The sequence below is a fragment of the Pseudorasbora parva genome, chromosome 8, assembly GCF_024679245.1.
Source record: "Pseudorasbora parva isolate DD20220531a chromosome 8, ASM2467924v1, whole genome shotgun sequence".
Classification (NCBI taxonomy): domain Eukaryota; kingdom Metazoa; phylum Chordata; class Actinopteri; order Cypriniformes; family Gobionidae; genus Pseudorasbora; species Pseudorasbora parva.
Window position 1 is genome coordinate 5,316,054 of NC_090179.1, and position 14,511 is coordinate 5,330,564.

The following is a 14,511-nucleotide window of genomic DNA, read 5'->3' on the forward strand; positions in this document are numbered from 1 at the left end:
GCTCGAAGGGGGCCTCAACCAGCCCTTCAAGCACTACTGCCAGATCCCAGGTTGGAATCCTATTAGTTCCTAATAATCCTTTAGATGAGTGTATGTATATATATATATATATATATATATATATATATATATATATATATATATATATATATATATATATATATATATATATATATATATATATACATACAGGTCCTTCTCAAAAAATTGCATATTGTGATAAAGCTCATTATTTTCCATAATGTAATGTTAAAATTAAACTTTCATATATTTTAGATTCATTGCACACCAACTGAAATATTTCAGGTCTTTTATTGTTTGAATACTGATGATTTTGGCATACAGCTCATGAAAACCCAAAATTCCTGTCTCAAAAAATTAGCATATCATGAAAAGGTTCTCTAATCGAGCTATTAACCTAATCATCTGAATCAACTAATTAACTCTAAACACCTGCAAAAGGTTCCTGAGGCTTTTAAAAACTCCCAGCCTGGTTCATTACTCAAAACCGCAATCATGGGTAAGACTGCCGACCTGACTGCTGTCCAGAAGGCCATCATTGACACCCTCAAGCGAGAGGGTAAGACACAGAAAGAAATTTCTGAACGAATAGGCTGTTCCCAGGGAAATGGGCTACAGGTACCGCATTCCCCAGGTCAAGCCACTTTGGGCTACAGAGAAGCAGCACTGGACTGTTGCTCAGTGGTCCAAAGTACTTTTTTCGGATGAAAGCAAATTTTGCATGTCATTCGGAAATCAAGGTGCCAGAGTCTGGAGGAAGACTGAGGTTAAGGAAATGCCAAAATGCCTGAAGTCCAGTGTCAAGTCCCCACAGTCAGTGATGGTCTGGGGTGCCATGTCAGCTGCTGGTGTTGGTCCACTGTGATTTATCAACGGCAGGGTCAATGCAGCTCGCTATCAGGAGATTTTGGAGCACTTCATGCTTCCATCTGCTGAAAAGCTTTATGGAGATGAAGATTTGGTTTTTCAGCATGACCTGACACCTGCTCACAGTGCCAAAACCACTGGTAAATGGTTTACTGACCATGGTATTACTGCACAGCAAAATCCTCAGTGTTAAATGTACACTGCTGGTGTTTATATGAGTCCACTATGAGCCCACACTCAGAGTGTTAAAAAGTAACACTGAATCAGTGTTGATGTTAATGAGATAATTAAGTGATTGAGCATTAATGATAAACACCTGCTGTTAATAAGCTGTTACCTGACGATAACAAGCAGATTCTCTAAAGAAAAGAGAAACACAAGAACTACAACTGACTTCAGCCACAGCTTTAGATGAAATCAACTGAAGATAAAATAAGACATATAATCTCTGAAGATCTCATCAGAGGATTAAACAGCTCCACAAACAGCATTACCAGCTTCACACATTACTAACCAGACTGACTTTATTTCTGATATACATCTAAATAAGCACTTATTGAGAATTAATAGTTTTTTATGTCACCATTATGGTGATCAGTGTTTCCTTTAGTTGGGCAGTTTGATGACTTTTAAATGTTAGTGTTTCTCTGACTGCTGTATCTGGGTTTGCTATGGCAAGAAAAGCAGAGAAAACACAATCAGATGCTGTCGGCTGCTTGATGAGTGGAATATGATCATTGTGTAGTGGTTTAATTAGCTGATCTTATGACTAAGAATGAGTGATATACTATTATGTGCTCAATTGGCCTGCCAACTCTCCTGACCTGAACCCCATAGAGAATCTGTGGGATATTTTGAAGAGAAAGTTGAGAGAGACAAGACCCAACACTCTGGATGAGATTAAGGCCGCTATTGAAGCATCCTGAGCCTCCATAACACCTCAGCAGTGCCACAGGCTGATCGCCTCCATGCCACGCCGCACTGAAGCAGTCATTTCTGCAAAAGGATTCCAGAACAAGTATTGAGTGCATAACTGAACATAATTATTTGAAGGTTGATTTTTTTTTGTATTAAAACCACTTTTCTTTTATTAGTCGGATGAAATATGCTAATTTTTGGAGATTTTGGAATTTGTTTTTTTGGGGGGTTTTCATGAGCTGTATGCCAAAATCATCAGTATTAAAACAATAAAAGACCTGAAATATTTCAGTTGGTGTGCAATGAATCTAAAATATATAAACGTTTAATTTTTATCATTACATTATGGAAAATAATGAACTTTATCACAATATATAAGGACCAATATATATATATATATACATATATATATATATATATATATATATATATATATATATATATATATATATATATATATATATATATATATATATTGGGTTTTCATGTTTTATTGGGACATTCCATAGACATATTGATTCTTACACTGTACAAACAAACCTATCACACAAAACTTGCTGCATTTTTACATTTTCAAAAATACTCATTCTATGATTCATAAGCTTGTTTCCTGATGGGGACTTCAATTTTGTCCCCATGGTGAGTTCCTATGAGTCAGTGTGCATTCAGGTTGAAGTCCCTACCACGATAGATATACACACATAAAATAATTAAAAAATCTAAGAACACACGTATAAGAATGAGAAAATCGAAGAATAGGGGCACACATATATTGTATTTTATTGATATAAAACTCAGTTGCAGAACTTTGAGATTTGGTGGACGTGAGGCCAAATCTTTACAAACAGCAAACCTTCTTTATCAGTGTAGGTGGGTGTCTGTTTGCGAGAGCAAATTTAACCCCAGTGATCCTTGAACACATGATCCAGCCAATCAATGCATCAGTTTGGACACAGAAGAACAGTTGAAACCGTCTATTTTGTTTTTATTTAAATGGTTCCAGTGCAATGCATTTCAATGCATCTAGGCAGCAAAACATATTAATAAGGTCTTGGATGTCAGCAGAAAGTCTATCAAACATTTAATGTTACGATTTAACATCTTCACAGAGTACCTTAACAACACAAAGCTGCCAAGAGCGCACTCTGCATTCACTTTTTATAGTGGCCTTTTACCTCAAATCCTTCAGTTTAGCCATGAGGACAGGACTGCAGTCTCTCTGTTGACGGGGGTGAATAAGGTAAAAGATCAGTGTTTTATAACCATGTTAATTTGACCCCTACATCATCCCCCACCCCCACCCATTTCTAGTCTTGGAGATTCATTTGAATGCAACTATATAAGAATCGTACAATAATGAATAAGATGAGAACATGACATGATTCATGACACGATTAATTTTTCTCATGATCAAAACACTTTTTCCTTTAAGTGCTGGAACTGTTTTGTAGACATATTAATTGAATTCCTTTATAAAAAATAAAAATAAAAAAATAAAAAACTTTTTTCATAGTGCTGTTGATAATTTAACCCATATAATAGCAAAATTGCTTAAAAATGATGTACATAGATATGATTTGAATCCCCCAGTCATATCATGGCTTTACTGTTTTGGATCAAATGTAAGCTTTGGAATATTTTGAAAAGTTACTTGTCTAAAATGAGAACATCCTCCGCATTAAAATAAATATTCAGCACAGCTTAATTAACCTTTAGATGTGCAGATAATATCTCATCTCAACATTTTTAATGAATGATTATGCTATTTTTAATTTTCTAATTACATTTTAATATTACTATTTGTGGGATTCAGTTCTTTGAGCTAATTTTCTATGGTCTATGACATTATGCTGAAAATCAAAGTTTTTTGGACATATTCATGTTTTTATATTTGTTAAGTAAAAAATTATACTTTTTAGTTTGAATTAAAATTATAAAATTAGACCCTTGGTACAGAGGGACCAGAGTGGCATGTTGCTACTGTTATTATGTTTAAATGTAATACTTATTGTAATTCATGAGGTAATTATTCAACATCTCCATGAATTCACCGCTACATTTGAGGCATATTTGCTATTCATTAAAACCTGTAGACTCATAAAGTGAAATCATTAAATTTGAATTCTTAATGTTGATATTAGTACATATCTTGTATTAAAATATGGGCAATTAAATATGTAAATATCCATATGTATAAAAATATCCACAAGTCACAGAATATGTTGCTTTCAGATGAATGTATTTTACTGGGATTCTACTTTATCTGTTTTTTTGGTTTGGGTGTTGTCTCTCCCCAGCTAGAGGTCTATCTTACCCCTTTCAATAATTTAATATTTTGTGCTATGACAAGTAATGTCTATTCTATTAATTTCATACCATAACACGTGGTGGATGCATCATAATCCTGCACATGCTAAATAATTGTATCAGAATTTTGCATGTAAAAGTAAATGCCTATCCATCTGTAGAAACACCCCATCTCTACTTGTATACTTTATTACAACTACAGAGAAAAGTTTGTTAGTGCATTGAAGCAACGATTCCAAAATACTCTCAAAAACAAAATAATTAGCTTCTTACCACAAGGTTACTGACATTATTGAGCTGAAAATCAGCAATACACAAACAAATCATGTCACAGCTTTAGGAAGAAGACCAATAGTCCAGACGTCTCTGCTCACCAGGAGAGAGGTGAGAACTACCATGGAAAGCAGAAGAGGGCTATTCATTCACTAGCAGCAGGAGAGAAGAAACACCAAGAAGTGTAAGAGTGCTCATAAAGAGGAATGAGAGAGGATGAAAAAAAGGGAATGATGCTGGCAGGAAATAAAGATCACAGAAACACATTTGCCACTTCACTTACAACTGTGGAGCGTTTAATGGCTGCTCTCTACGCTCACGATTCCTCACGGATCATGACATTTCCACTGCCACTCCTGTGTCCTCGGACAAGATGGCCGCCGAGCCCGTGTCCTCGGACAAAATGGCTGCCGAGCATGTGTCCTCAGACAAGATGGCTGCTGAGGCTTTGTCCTCGGACAAGATGGCCACCAAGCCTGTGTCCAGAGTCCCGTGTTGTCTCAGCAGACCTTCCAGAGCTCCAGCTGCACAGACACTACACCAGAGTCACCAGCCTTCACGGTTGGTCAGCACAGTTTTCAGCCGTAATGAACGCCCCATCTGTGTTCCCTGTTGTCATTTGTCATGAGCGCAGCAGAGGAAGACATTATGGCTTTCCCTAGATGCTTGAGACTGGCTTTAAGTCTGGAGGACGCACCACTGATGTTAGTGCAAGCAGCTGGCATCTATGCAGTAAACCAAACCTGAGGTGGTTCCACTGTCGACAACACTCCCTGTTAAAGTGTGTTTGGGCCACACACTGCTCTCTGGCCCGTGTGCTAAGTCCGGAGAGGGCTCTGGCCCGTGTGCCGAGTCCAGAGAGGCTCTTGCCTCTGTCCCGAGTCTGGAGAGGGCTCCAGCCCATGTGCAGAGTGCAGAGAGGGCTCCGGCCCGTGTGCAGAGTGCAGAGAGGGCTCCGGCCCGTGTGCAGAGTGCAGAGAGGGCTCTGGCCCGTGTCCCGAGTGCAGAGAGGGCTCTGGCCCATGTGCCTAGTCCAGAGAGGCTCTTGCCTGTGTCCCGAGTGCAGAGAGGGCTCCGGCCTGTGTCCCGAGTCTGGAGAGGGCTCCAGCCCATGTGCCGAGTCCAGAGAGGGCCCAAGCCCGTGTGCTGAGTCCGAAGAGGGCTCTGGCCCATGTCCTGAGTCTGGAGAGTGCTCTGGCCCGTTTTCTGAGTTCGGAGAGGGCTCTGGCTGGATCACCTGCTCTGCCTGCTCCACTGTGAAGGTCTCCTAGCCCATCTAGTCAGCCATGGGGGTCTTCAAGACCACCTGCGTCGCTGTGGTCGTCTTCAGCCTCGTCTGCTCCACTGTGGTGGTCTTAAAGACCGTCTGCTCCACTGTGGTGATCTTCAACCTCGTCTGCTCCACTGTGGGTGTCTTCAACCTCATCTGCTCAACTATGGGGGTCTTCAACCTCGTCTGCTCCACTGTGGGGGTCTTCAACCACGCCTGCTATGCTGTGGTGGTCATCTGGACCACCATGAGGGTCTTCAACCATGCCTGCTCTGCTGTGGTGGTCGTCTGCTCTACCATGGGGGTCTTCAACCATCCCTGCTCTGCTGTGGTGGTCATCTCGTCCACCATGGGGGTCTTCAACCATGCCTGCTCTGCTGTGGTGGTCGTCTGCTCCATGATGGGGGTCTTCATCCACGCCTGCTATGCTGTGGTGGTCGTCTGCTCCACCATGGGGGTCTTCAAACACATCTGCGCTGGTGTGGTGGTCGTCTGCTATGCTATGGTCGCCTGGACCACCCTGGTCATCTGTCCGGCCTTTGCCATCCTGGTCATCTGCCAAGCCTGCTCCACCCTGGGCTCTAAACCATGTTCACTCTGTCATTCATTGCATAGTCTTGTTTGTTGTATACTGCATTTCTGAGCGTTTTCCCTGGTATTGTGTCTCACGGTTTTGGATTTCTTGCCCGTTCCATGGATTATCCGTTTGCCTGTCTCTTCTGTCTTGTTTGCCTTTTTTGGACTTCTTGCCTGTGTATGACCTTTTGCCTGCTTTTGATTGTGGATTACCCTTCAATATACACTGAACTTGGATTTCCAACCAGAAGGAGAGCGGTCTCAGGGCGGTCGTTACACTACAAACAGCAACAAAAGAATAAAGCACTGTTCACAATTCAGACCCTTTGTTTAAAATTCTATTTAAAAAACAAAAATTAAAAACTATCTAAAAATATTACGTGTAATTTTGTAAAATCCAATTAAATTAAGAAATAAGTAAAAATGAAACTGCTAAAACAAACATTCTTAGGGGATTCAAAGCCCTTTACATGGAAGAGGGGAATCTCCTCAACCACCACCAATGTGCAGCTCCACCTGGACGGCAGCCATATTGCGCCAGAATTCCCACCACAAACAACAGCTGATGGAGGAGAGGAGACAGAGTGATGAAGCCAATCAGTATTTAGGGATGATTAGAGGAATCCATGTTAAGTGGTCTCTTATTTTTTTTCCAGAGCTGTATATAACATTTAAAACATTTAATTGATTAGGGATTTTCAAAGCATAGATCTAGAGATATACCAGTTGGTGGCCTAATAATAATGACAGTGTTGTCAATATGGCCAAAGCACACTGAAAAAATACAGAGCTGTAAATTAAAAGAACTGATTTAATCTGTGTATTGTGAGAATAGTTTCTTCAAGCAGTAGCTAAATTGATTCCACTTAACATCTGATTAACTCAGTATTCAGTATATGTTGACAGCATGTGTAAACAGATAAAGAAAAAGCTTGACTACTGCCCTTTTAGACTCCCGCCCAAGCGCTCAAACACAAAACAATGTGTAAAAGCACGGCTGGGGTCAGGGTTGATACAGCAGAAACTGACACTTTGAATAAACACTTCTGCTAAATGAATAAATGTATATGCATGAGTGTATCAATGGGATGAAACGGGCTCATTATTGACACATTTACAGCCATTATTTTGATGTAGCTGAATGTGATACAGAAGGCTTCTGAATCATTTCTATTAAAAAGAGCATGGGCATTAATTAACATTGTTAACATCCAAATTACTCCATTTTACAAAGAGAGCTTAACGGTTTTTCGTAGCTCCTCTACACACACAACAGAGCCTCAAAGTCCACACGTAGCCAACAGCTTGAATGACTCTTTGACCCATTTGCTCTCAAACAGCGGCTGGCAGTGTTCTGTTGTGTGCTCATATAGACAGCGTGTACTAGGAACGGTTACGACATTCTCCTGACATAGCCGAGGCTGGACCGAATGGCCCAGAAGGCCTTATCACAGAGGACATTCACACAAGTCCTGGCCCTTACAGAGAAAACCAGAGACACACACGAGGGACGAAACTCTGCTGACACTGGTTTTCAACCTTGCTCTGTGTTTGCTTGAGTAGTTTACTTAAACTCCTACTCAGATGAGCTGATATGCACAAATCATGACCCCCACCCCTCTTGATTTTACGTTGTATAGGGTTCATGTTTCTCTGACAAAAACATGACAAAAGGCAAACAGATGGCATGATTAAAGAAACCCATCTTTTGAAGCTCATGATAAGTCACACATCTCCACATGAGGTGTGATTGCTCACAGGTCTCTAAAAGAGATAAACATGTCTCTTTATGTTACACAAAAGAACCTGAAGTCCTAAAGATGCATCGTTTAACATTAATTAAAACATTCTGAATTAAACATTTATTAGTCATTTTACAGCAGGGTGATTCTCAGGAAACAGTGGCATGTTTTATTTATTTCATTGCACATTGATAACTTGCAAGAAATCCCTTTTTTCCACCTCAGACTAAATAACTACATGTGCTTCTAGCATTCAGATTCAGAGTAGTAACAAAAATCATGCTTATGCATTAATATTTATTCATTGCAAACCAGTAATATCATTTGAAGAAAGATAGTTAGGAATAATAACTCACACATTATATCTGGAAACAAATAAACTAGACAATTTGTAAAAAAAAAAAAAAAAAAAAAAAAATGAAAGTTATTCAATGCGTTTGAATGTTATGGGGTCAATGGGGGTGAGCTGATGATTAGCTATGCTAAGTATCATTATTTACATTATTGTGTCCTGCTCCAAGAATAATATGATAAAATCATGTATCAAAGTTCAGTATCCAGTTAATCATATCATGCAGAGCACACAGATGCCCTTGTTTCCAGAGGAAGTCCAAGCAACATTTTGAGAAAGAGTAACCTGAAGAAAATAAAATGACTTAAAATAATTATGTAAAAGAGCTTAGATAAAGTGCTCAGAATGGTTAAAGTCTCAAAGTCAAACCTTTATTTGTCAAAAGTGTAATAACAATGACAGTGTTGATGACAAAATGTGTTTTTGTGTCACTTAAAACTGAACATTTTTTTTTTTTGGGGGGGGGGGGGGGGGGGGAGAACGATTAAAATGTCCTATATGTAAAGGAACAGATGTTAAGATCACTGAGATTTTTTTGCCTCATGGGACAATCACAATTAACTGGATTAAAATAAATAAAAAATAAGCATTTATGACTGAATTAACCAGTTTATATTAAGTTAATAAAAAAATCCTATGGGTCAGATCTGGAGGAAATAACTCCTCAGGGTACCAACTGCAGAGTTCTCACTTGTGTCTTGAGAATAGTAATGGATAGACATCTGCGACATTTTGATGTGAATGACATATTGTGAAAACTCAAAGAGCCTGAAGCAATCTATTATGTATGTGCATATGTGTTTGTGCGGGCCTCCCCCGTCCCCTCAGAAGGTAACCTTTGAACCCTGTGGTGAGGGGGCGAGGGGTTGAGGTTCAGCTCCAGATACCTGCCCCCTCCCTCCCACTGAGCTTTATAAAAGACAAATCTCTGGACCTGCTTCTTCAGTCTCGTCCCAGACCAACTACATCAACAGGTAAGCAGCCCGACCTCAGACTCTATAGAGTAACTCAGGATAAGCAGGAAACATCTGGACCGTTTGGACTGTTTGCAGAACAGCACATTTGACTGAATTATACCTTTAAATATAACTGTTGTTCATTGACAGAACAGGTTTTGTAGTTGATTTTAAATAGTCAAATTACCAAAAGTAATTGTTTTAGTTTGAAGACTAATGACGAAGTCTTAGTGATGAAATATGATGAATTAATGTAGACATGTATCCCCTCAAAGGCATCTGGCCACCTTTCTGTTCCTCGGCTGCCTGAAAGTAACAATAGGCTGCTAAATTTTTAATTTGCATCAATGTGTTCAAGTTAATCCAAGGATTTCAGATTATGTAGTGGTTGAGAGCTAATCTGGTTGTGAATCCTTTGTAACTCTGTCTAATCCGGGATCAATTAGAGTCTAGTCTAATAGGCTGACATATGTCCCGAGTGCTCTGAGTATAGGTTGCATGTTCTGCAATAGTTGAATCAATCTAGAGCAATCACAGTACTAAAAGTTTTAATAACATTAGAATTAATTACCGGTATGCTGAATTGTGTCTACTCTTCATTTGGTAAAAAAATCTCAGACCTATGAGACCGTGATTGTGAGCTGCTTTAACTATATTACCAATATCTGATGTTTGTTTGTTTTTGACCCAGATCCACGATGAGGTTCGTAGCCCTTGCCCTCACTGTTTTGCTGGCAGGTATATAAACTCATTGCTTCTTTCAAAAAACAAAAACAAAACAAAGATGTACAGCTCTAAAAAAAATTAAGAGACCAGTTACCATTGATTTGTCAATGTTAAGTGGTCTCTTATTTTTTTCCAGAGCTATATTTTGTCAGGAAAAATGCTTGTTTTTATCTACACCTTTAGTTTTTGTTCTTGCTTTAAGTTGTAAGTTTTTTTTTACCACTTTATGCCTGTGGGGTAAGAAAATAACTTCAACGAAGAAACCTAGTCTTAAAATCTCACACAATTTAGCTTTCCAGTTCAAATGATCAGAATGCTATCCCTTTGTTTCAAACTCAAACTTATGAAGAGATATTTCCTTTGTCCAGGTTGCCAGGCCCGTTTCCTGCAGGATGAAGCCCCATCACAGCTGGATCACGTGAAGTCTGCACTCCAGCTTTATGCAGATCAGCTGAAGCAGTCCTCACACAAGGCCCTCACTCACCTCGATGACACCGAGTTCAAAGACTACAAGTACGGAAGCAAAAAAAAAAACCTTTATTTCATCTAGAGCAAAGAAGCATGGTATTAATTTTAAAGTCAAATCGAAACAACCCATTTAACTTCTGTAATATGACAAATAATATTCTCAAACTAGTTTCAAAGGAGTCCTGACCTAATGCATGCCATTGAGTGTACCAATCTTGCAATGTTTAAGGGCAATCTTTAATTTTTATGGAACACCATATCAATTTTCCAGTTATAAACAATGCTATAACCAACCTAAATCCTCATTCTGTTTAGGGAATTCCTGGGCCAGTCCATTGACAACGTCCATGGCTACTTCCAGGCCGCCTTTCAAGGCATCACCCCAGTTGGTACTCAGGTGCTAGAAGCCTTTGCTCCCATCCGCCAGAAGTGGACCGATGACATGGAGGACCTCCGCAAGCAGCTCGAGCCCAAGCGTGATGAGCTCAGGCAGGTTCTGGAAAAGCACTTCGAGGAGTACAGAGATGTGCTGAAGCCTTTCATTGAGGAGTACTTGGTCAAGCAGCGTGAGCACATGGAGGAAGTCAGAACCAAGCTGGAGCCGGTGGTCAAGAGCTTGCAGGCGAAGATTGAACCCAACTGGGAAGAGACCAAGTCCAAGCTGATACCCATTATGGAGATTGTGCGTGAAAAGCTGACGGCGCAGCTGCAGGAACTGAGGACCCTTTTGGAGCCCTACATCCAGGAATATAAGGATCAGATGGAGAAGGGAGCCCTGGGGTTCCGTGAGAGCGTGCGATCTGGGGAACTGAGGAAAAAGATGACCGAGTTGGGCGAGCAGGTGAAGCCTCACTTCGAAGCTATTTTTGCGGCTCTCCAAAAGTCTCTTAGCAAGGAGTAATCCAACCCTTTTTTACACCACCCACCTTCCCCTCCTTGCCTCACCAACACCTCGACCCATCATCTGGAAGGCTTATCTCAGAGCAAAGCTAACCGTTACTCGAAGCACATGATACACAAATACATTCATATGCACTTTTTACACATTTCCCACAATTACAGGACTCACATTCTCTATAATGGGCAAACACAGCTATGAATAAAAAGAACACTGAAACCTGTTCATTCAAAAATGCCTTGCAAATTTTTTTGTTAAGCTGCTTTTTGTTAACTGATTTTCAATGTTCAATGAAATAAAAATAAAAATTCATACTACATTTCTTCAATGTCTAAATGTGTCATCAGTGCCATATAATGTTATTACATATAACAAAATAAACATATTTTAAAGGGCTCATGATATTGATTTATGCTGTTAACATGGGTTCACTTATATTAGTATTACATCTAAAATTTTGCAATCACTATGACAGTTTTTTCAATACCTTTAACAATTACCCTAAACTCTTAACGCAGTAAGCACACCATCTGTCTGTGTAGGTAAACAATTAACACATTTATTGTTGCTTTGACACAAAATGCATAGTTAACAAAAATTTAAAATGCTTGAACTTCTTAAACTTCCAAGACCAAGACAATGTATTTTTACTGCCAAATTTACCAATGCTTACACCATGATAACACCATGTTCTAAACCTAACCTTATAGGCTAAAGTCAAAGTGAATATCTGTTCATATTGTGAACTGAAACACAGATATATCCACTATATTTTATTCCATTGCTATTGAGAAACAGCTGATTGAAGTTATGCAAATATATAAATCACAGCTGATTCCCATCTAGGAATCGTCCAGGTGTCACATGACCATATGGTATACATTACAGTTTTACATTAAAGTTTTTTACACACAAATACTGGTACTTGTGACACAATGGCCACAACATGTAACTCATGCACCAACCCCCTGAACCTATTCTGCTAAACTACAAGCACAAATCCTGCTTTACACTTAAATTGCAGTTCTAAAACACACTTTTTTTAAACACTAAAAACAATTTTCTGCATTTGGCACAGTTTTCATGCAGACAATCTTGTTTTCACAAGGAACACACTGCCATTCAAATACGCACACTGTCTCATCACAAGGGCAAATACCCGTCCCACAGTTTTACAATCAGCAAACAGAGCTTTAGCATAAAAGGGCAACCGGTGAACTCTTCTGTTTTGGAGCAATGGATGCCAAACATTGGAAACAGAGGCAGAGCCAGCCCAGTCAGCAAATTTCCTTTGGCCCAGATCTGGCCCAGATAAACAGCTTAGATGTGGCCCAGATTAGATTGTGTTTGCCGGCCCAGATCTGGCCCACTTCTTCTTTACCACAGCACAGCCAAAGCAGTGCCATAACTCCACCAAACGTGAGCCAAACAATACAATTATATGTGGCCCTTATGTGGGCCTTATATGGAATTTAAGTATGGCTGAGTTTTGTTCAAATCTAATGGCCCTTATGTGGCCCACATGCAACTTTGAGCATTATGTAAAAGTCTTATTAACTCCATGGTAAATACAACACTCAACAACAAAAATGTATTCAATAATTTACTTTTGACAAATATTTACAGTTAATAAGAAACCATTTATATTAATATAAATAACATTCAAAGTGTGACACCAAATTTCAAGTGTGTATTCTGCTAAACTAGCAATGAGAGTTAAAGCAGAAGGGAGGGGGGGGGGTCACAGTAACTTGCTGAAGATAACAAACAACTTCACAAGAGAAAAAAAGTCTCTAATTGTAAAGAACCGCTCTGAGACAGAGCGTAGGAGATCCAAATGCAGTATTTATTAAGAGGGTAATCCACAATCATAGTCAAAAGCAGGCAAAAGGTCATACATAAGCAAACAGTCCAAAAAGGCAAACAAGACAGGAGAGACAAACGGGTAATCCGGGAAAAAGGCAACAACCCAAGAGACATGAAACTGAGGAAAATGCTCAGAAATGCAGTGTACACAAAACAAGACTTCACAGTGAATAACAGAGATAACCAGGCAGAAAACAGAATAATAAGACACAGGTGTAAACAGTGAGTGCTAATGAGTCCGGGCAAAGGATAATGGGTAATGTAGTTTATGATAGAATGACAGTCCGGATTGGAGTGTCCTCTGGTGGTGAGCACGGGCACTCACACTGGTGAATTGAGACACTAATCAGTGTTGGAAGTGTGTTGCTGGGACTGGCGTTGTTTCAACCGACTGCACCTGCAATAAAAAGTTACATTTAAATAATGTTAACAGCAATACAACCTGGAAGCTATAGGTCTGCATAATTACTATTAAAATAAATGTTAAATTAAAGGGATAGTTTAAACAAAAATATAATTCTGTCATAATTTTTTGTCACTTTTTATCAATGTAATGCATCATTAGCCAGGTTGAGATTTGATTTTATTGATTTATGAATTTATTTCTTGCACCAAAAAAAAAACAAAAAAAACTATATACACACACACACACACACACACACACACACACACACACACACACACACACACACACACACACACACACACACACACACACACACACACACACACACACACACACACACACACACACACATGTTGGTCTATGTGGTTTACGGGGACTCTCCATAGGCGTAATGGTTTTTATACTGTACAAACCGTATTTTCTATCCCCTTGCACAGCCCCTGCCCCTAAACCTACCCATCACAGGAAACATTCTGCATTTTTACTTTCTCAAAAAAACATCATTTAGTATGTTATTAAGGCCATTTGAATTATGGGGACATTTGATATTTCCTCATAAACCACATTTATAGTGTAATACCAGTGTAATACCCATGTAATTATACAAATTTGTGTCCTCATAAACCACATAAACAGGCTCACACACACACACACACACACACACACACACACACACACACACGTGGCGTGTAAAATGAGGGCGAGTAAATAACAGAATATACATTTTTGGGTTAACCATCGCTTTAAGCTCATAGACGTGAACAAAAAGATGTCGTTCCCCTCAAAAGATCTCATGGCCACAACACACTCGCCTTCCCAAAAGTTACTATATGTCGCGGCCTCAACAAAACTATATCCGGGTGCA

At 39.4% G+C, this 14,511-nt stretch overlaps 1 protein-coding gene across 1 annotated transcript; it reads left to right on the top strand.

The window, feature by feature from the left end:
- Nucleotides 1-9,193: 9,193 nt before the first annotated feature.
- Nucleotides 9,194-11,693, top strand: apoa1b (apolipoprotein A-Ib). Its single transcript, XM_067449979.1, has 4 exons — nt 9,194-9,300; nt 9,974-10,020; nt 10,377-10,521; nt 10,792-11,693. Exons 2-4 carry the CDS (start codon nt 9,981-9,983, stop codon nt 11,375-11,377), a joined length of 771 nt encoding a protein of 256 aa, XP_067306080.1. The 5' UTR covers nt 9,194-9,300; nt 9,974-9,980; the 3' UTR covers nt 11,378-11,693.
- The last annotated feature ends 2,818 nt before the right edge of the window (nt 11,694-14,511 follow it).

Bases quoted from the DNA above. Each gene is read 5' to 3' on its own strand.
- apoa1b (XM_067449979.1), top strand. From the start codon at position 9,981: ATGAGGTTCGTAGCCCTTGCCCTCACTGTTTTGCTGGCAG. The intron at 10,021-10,376 runs GTATATAAACTC...TCCTTTGTCCAG, and splicing joins CCTCACTGTTTTGCTGGCAG to GTTGCCAGGCCCGTTTCCTG. The intron at 10,522-10,791 runs GTACGGAAGCAA...CATTCTGTTTAG, and splicing joins ACCGAGTTCAAAGACTACAA to GGAATTCCTGGGCCAGTCCA.